Below are 5,931 nucleotides of genomic sequence, written 5' to 3'. Positions count from 1 at the left end.
AACTGCACTCATATACAAGAATATAACTACTATAATACTGCCTCCTATATACAAGAATATAACTACTATAATACTGCCCCTATATACAGAATATAATACTATAAACTGCCCCTATATACAAGAATATAACTACTATAATACTGCCCCTATATAAGAATATAACTATAATACTGCCCCCATATACAAGAATATAACTACTATAATACTGCCCCTATATACAAGAATATAACTACTAATACTGCCCTATATACAAGAATATAACTACTATAATACTGCCCCTATACAAGAATATAACTACTATAATACTGCCCCCTATATACAAGAATATAACTACTATAATACTGCCCCCTATATACAAGAATATAACTACTATAATACTGCCTCCTATATACAAGAATATAACTACTATAATACTGCCTCCTATATACAAGAATATAACTACTATAATACTGCCCCCTATGTACAAGAATATAACTACTATAATACTGCCCCTATATACAAGAATATAACTATAATACTGCTCCTATATACAAGAATATAACTACTATAATACTGCCCCTATATACAAGAATATAACTACTATAATACTGCTCCTATATACAAGAATATAACTACTATAATACTGCTCCTATATACAAGAATATAACTACTATAATACTGCTCCTATATACAAGAATATAACTACTATAATACTGCCCCTATATACAAGAATATAACTACTATAATACTGCCCCTATATACAAGAATATAACTACTATAATACTGCTCCTATATACAAGAATATAACTACTATAATACTGCTCCTATATACAAGAATATAACTACTATAATACTGCCCCCTATATACAAGGATATAACTACTATAATACTGCTCCTATATGCAGGAATAGAACTACTATAATACTGCTCCCTATATACAAGGATATAACTACTATAATACTGCCCCCTATTTACAAGAATATATCTCCTTGTGGACCTGATCAGATGGCATTGTCATGTCTGTAGTTATACAGAACTTTCTGTATTAAGGAGTTTGCCTGGATCCTTTACCTTTTGAGACTGGTAAATATTTCGTCCTTTTATGTCTTTTCCACCATCTGTAAAGTTTTGCCTTTTGTGACGTTTCTATTCCCGGCTCTGAGTCGCGGGCTGTAATTTACATAGCGGTATTTATAACACTGCACACTTATAGAAAGAGAGACGGGCTGCGGCTCCTTCACAATGCGCTGACTGATACGTCCTCGGATCTGGAAACAGAACATGTAATTGGGGCCGGCTCAGGTGCATTCTTGGATAATTTGGTGTATTTTTGGCTCCATTTATGTGATGCACAGATTACCGGTAAATGGCGGAGCAGTGACTGCTAGAAAATGACTCTCATTGCGCCCATCTCTTGGATCTGTCACCTGCTCCTGTCGTGATCGTACCGGGTGGATCTATTTATGGCAGGACCTGTTTCTAGAGTTTGACTTTAATTTAACAGGAGTGGCCCCAGAGGCACGTGGCTTCCATCCTGTTCTTAGGGCCCACAGACCGACCACCGGACGAAGAAGCTCAAGAGATACCAGGCCGGCCATCTCTGCATGTCAGAATATACCGCAGGCTGGCTCGTTACTGGTCACCCCCAAAAGTTGGTACGTTTAAGAGGAACACTGTGTGTGGGAAGGGAAGTGACAACGGTCGTGGCCATATTTAATGTTTGGACCGGTAGTTGTCACTTTTCTTGTTTTTTCTCTGCTCTCCTGACATGTCTGTTTTAGTAAATACTTGCATTTCCTTCCACTTCTGGAACAACTTTTATTAGAACTCTGAGCGGTACCGTTCCTCTGTTATGCCTCCTGGAAAGGTATGCAGAAATGACTGGGTGTTACCATTTTCCATGTCAGCACTGATTGGATTGTGTCCAAGTGTGTAGGGACACAACCTGTCAACGAGGAGTCTTATAACACACAGTTGTCGAATTATTCATACATTTCCAGGAGGAATAACAGAGGAATGGCACAACTTGTGACATTTTAATTAACTTTTATAATGAATTATTCAGTGGAGGTGGCGCCTGAGCCCTGGGAAGAAATCCAGCTGTCTGCTGTGGAGCTCTCTATAAACACCCAGAACCACCAACCAGATCTCACGGTAAGAGAACCGTGCCCAGGAGGGTTTCTGGTATACACTGTTAGTTTCATAACAGCTCTGCTTTCTGTCAGTGAATGGAATTGTTTTTGTTTTTATTCATGAGCTGAAATCTTGTGCAAACCTAAATCTTCCCACAGCTGAGAATTTGCTACAATTCCGTCCTGTCTAGGGAATCCTGACTGATCCTAACCCCCACTAATTACAAGCAGTTCTACAGGGATCCCCCTATCTCTGAGACGGCCCCTAGGACCGTTCTAACAGACCTCCGCTATGGTCCGCTCTCTGCAAGGTCTCTAATATTTGCGGTTTTGTCACCACTCAGCGTCCACTGGACTCCATGAGCGTCTGCATTGAACCGGACGCCATCCGCAAATCAGAATTCATTAGTCTGGGGTGAGTCTCATTTTCTTATCACTCGACAATATCCAGAGCTTCAGGCTCCTGAGCTCTAGTCTCCCAGCATCCCCTGCTCGCTCAGTGCAGCACAGAGGATGTCAGCTGCTCATGTGTCTTGTCTTTAGTAAATTTGTTCACTTATGTTTCAGAGTGGAGAAGATTGAGGATCCCAAGCTGTGCCACAAAGATGCCCAGATCTTACACGTCAGTCGCTGCAATATCCAGCTCCCCGAGGTAATGGATGCGGAAAAACATTGACATCCCCATGAATAGGCACATCTGGATCAGCCGAGAGCGGATAGGCGGCTGCCAGATACTTCTGATAACGCTTCTCTCCCAAGGGAACAAAGAATCCGGCGTCTTGAATATCAATGTATGGTCAGCGTCATTCTAAGCACTCGGACCCACAGGGATTGTTACCCAGCTCTCCTAGAGTCCTGAAAGGCATATTTGTGTGGTGTAAAATGCTACATATTTCCTACTTGCATAATCCCGGGTAATATTATTTGACTGCAGGGGGTGAGGGGGGGGGCGGGGCAGGGGGTGAGGGGGGGCGGGCTTCAGTCTTAAAATTGTTTGCCCAGCCCTATGTAAGTGAAGCTTAATGTCGTATAATGAAAAGTTGTGCAGTTTTCTACTTTGTGTTTTAATCGGTTAGTGTTCACGATTTCTGCTTGCAGTCAGTGAATGGAAACATTGTCGTTTACATTCGTACGCTGTGAGAAGTATTCGGTCTGTACAGATTTTTCAGAGGAGGACTTGTTACAATTGCATCACGTTTAGACAATCCTCTGTAAGCTAAATACAGCAGCAGCGCTGTTTGCTACAATGTATTAGTGCAGGTAAAATGTATAACCTGGGAGTCCAGACTGTTTAGCTCACAGATGATTGTCTGTAACAAACCCTCAGCTGTGAGAAGTATTACATCTGTACGGCTTTTCTGACCCTAGGTGTATTAATTCACTTAACAGCAAACAGATTTTGAAAAAGATTTAAAGAAAAAGAAATTCCGTTGCAAAACTTTTCATTCTACAATTATTAAAGGGGAATTCTCAGAATCAACAATTATCACCTATCCCCGGAATAGGTGACCATTATCTGATCGCTGGGGCCACATCACTGGGAGCCCTGCCGATTGCGAGAACGGGGTATAAGGTGTATAGGTGATAATTGTTGATTTGTCGGAATCCCCCTTTAAGCTTTATTTACATAAGACTGGAAAATGCCCGGGCAATACCATTTTATCGCTGAGGGAGGGGGGTTCAGACCTGAAATCCCCTGTAAATTGCAGCCATATTGTAATGTGACGTGTTATTATTTCACAGCAGGGAGACGGCACCTGGATTGACATCATAATTTTTCTTTTTTTTCCCTCAGGGAACGGAGGGTCATTTCAGCATAGACTCGGAGGAGTATGACGCCATGTCTGTGGAGGTGACGCTTCTGCCCAGGAAGTTGCGCTTACTCTGTCACCCGTCCCAAAAAGAAAAGTTTACCCAGCATTCAACAGCAAGTTCATAACCCTAGAGGACCCTGGTCTAACATGTAGGGAAGGCGTGTACCCCCTATTCATCAGCCCGGGGGCTTGTCCGTCCAGCACCGGGGTACCTGCCGTGCCGTGGAGCCTCCATTGATACAACAGTCAGTGCGAAGACATACGAGTCCGTTCTCTGGATCGCGTGTTTGTTATAGGAACAATAAACCTGAAGTCCGCAGCGTTATACGAGGAGCGGCTGATATGGACGGCCTCTCTGGAGATACGTGAAATAGGGGGGGGGTGTGTTTAGGGATTTTTGTAGACCCATTAGAACACAGTAGTTGGCTTCTTCCTAGCCTGATAACAGGGAACACTAGATTACATTCAGCAGTGCAGCAATTGGACCCTCCTCATCCGTGACTGAATGTGACATTTGTGACTTGACATATATATATCTGTGATTTAACATGCCGTGTCTATGTCCAGGCTCATTGTACATACTAGTAAAAAAAAAAATCTTATCCATAAACTATTGGCTTTTTTTAAATTTACATAAATCTGTCTTTATAAAAAAAAGTTTTTTTTAATCCGAACATATGTCGTCCGTTCACACGTGGCGGAAATACTGCAGATTTTTCACAACGGAATTAGTAGCAAAACAAATCTCATCCGCACGCTGCGTAAATACCGAGCGGAAAAAAACCACTGAGAAATTGACCGGCGGCGCGGAATCTTATTCCGCAGCATCTCAATTGTATTTGCGTAAACACTGCTTATTTGTTGCAGGTTTTTACCATTGAATTAAATGGGGAGGTAAATCCTGCATCAAATAGCAGTTGTGTTTTTGTGGCAGCCTCACCCTACGGGGTTATAACCATTAGAAGGTCGGATCAATCAGTGAGCTTGGCGTAGATGCGGCCCCGCTCTCCATTGAAGTGAGGCCGCACTGTGTATATGGTAATAAGTATCCGCTTCCAATACTCACATGCATTACTTGCGGCTTGACTGTATCCAAGTATATCAGTGGCCTGCAACCAGTGGAACTACAAGTCCCAGCATCTATGGCTTATTAGTTCCACAGAAGTTGGCGAGGCACAGGTTGCAGGTCATTGATATTAATGTATGAGGCATACACATTCCTATTTATGGTATCTTGCATTGACTTCCACCAGGCAGAAGCCTGACCAGGAGACCACAATATTGGCCCCACAAGAGCAAATATGGCTGCCAGGAAGTAGCTGCCAGTATAAGGAGGCACAGGCAAGCATCCCTTCTAATAGTCTGATAGGTGTGGGTCCCAGAGGGGAGTCACCCACCTATTGGGAGAACCAGGATCCTGTTTTGGAACTCCTCTTTAATTTTTCCAAGTAGTTAAAGGGGCAGCAGCACATTCACAGCATCACGTCAGACCATGGAATAACAGATGAGACGCCAATCGTTGGACTCGTGTGGGTTTATTGTTTACACCATGTATTACTTCCTGCACTGCTGGCCGGATCCTGTACATAGATGATGTACTGGTAAAATAGAAACGGAGAATCACCCAACCAGAAAAGCAACTTCTGTTATTTGACCACCAGGTGGCACTGTCCTCATTGTAATAAATGGAAATTAACTCTTGACAGTCGTTGTGCAGAATAATCTCACTAAAATTAATCAGAAATAACGCCGACTGAGGTTTATTATACAAATATATATATAGTGTGAGAAATTCACATGTTAATACATCTTCAGAAGACAAGTTCCATGATCAAAGATACATCAGCAGTCCTAAAACAATTCAGAGAGAGCAATCCTATATATAAGCTGACCAATTTAATCTATTAGTTAGTTTATATATATATATAGGGTGTTTGGGGGGGGGGGGCGGAGATATAATAGGGCCATAACATGTTTATAGGGATTGTCCAATTTGAATCCCGACC

The 5,931-nt window shown here is 42.2% G+C and overlaps 1 protein-coding gene across 1 annotated transcript in view; it reads left to right on the top strand.

Annotated features, from left to right (window-relative positions):
* Window positions 1-5,626, top strand: part of AGK (acylglycerol kinase) — a 24,349-nt gene extending 18,723 nt beyond the window's left edge. The window contains exons 7-11 of the mRNA XM_075855612.1: window positions 1,484-1,634; window positions 2,045-2,133; window positions 2,456-2,526; window positions 2,679-2,763; window positions 3,907-5,626. Of these exons, the coding sequence (XP_075711727.1) occupies window positions 1,484-1,634; window positions 2,045-2,133; window positions 2,456-2,526; window positions 2,679-2,763; window positions 3,907-4,050 (540 nt within the window). The 3' untranslated portion in view covers window positions 4,051-5,626. The remainder of the gene's footprint in view (window positions 1-1,483; window positions 1,635-2,044; window positions 2,134-2,455; window positions 2,527-2,678; window positions 2,764-3,906) is intronic.
* The last annotated feature ends 305 nt before the right edge of the window (window positions 5,627-5,931 follow it).

The sequence above is a fragment of the Rhinoderma darwinii genome, chromosome 3 (genome assembly GCF_050947455.1).
Source record: "Rhinoderma darwinii isolate aRhiDar2 chromosome 3, aRhiDar2.hap1, whole genome shotgun sequence".
Taxonomy (NCBI): Eukaryota; Metazoa; Chordata; class Amphibia; order Anura; family Rhinodermatidae; genus Rhinoderma; species Rhinoderma darwinii.
Note: the sequence above shows the minus strand (reverse complement) of the source record. Positions and strands in the feature narration are given on the sequence as shown.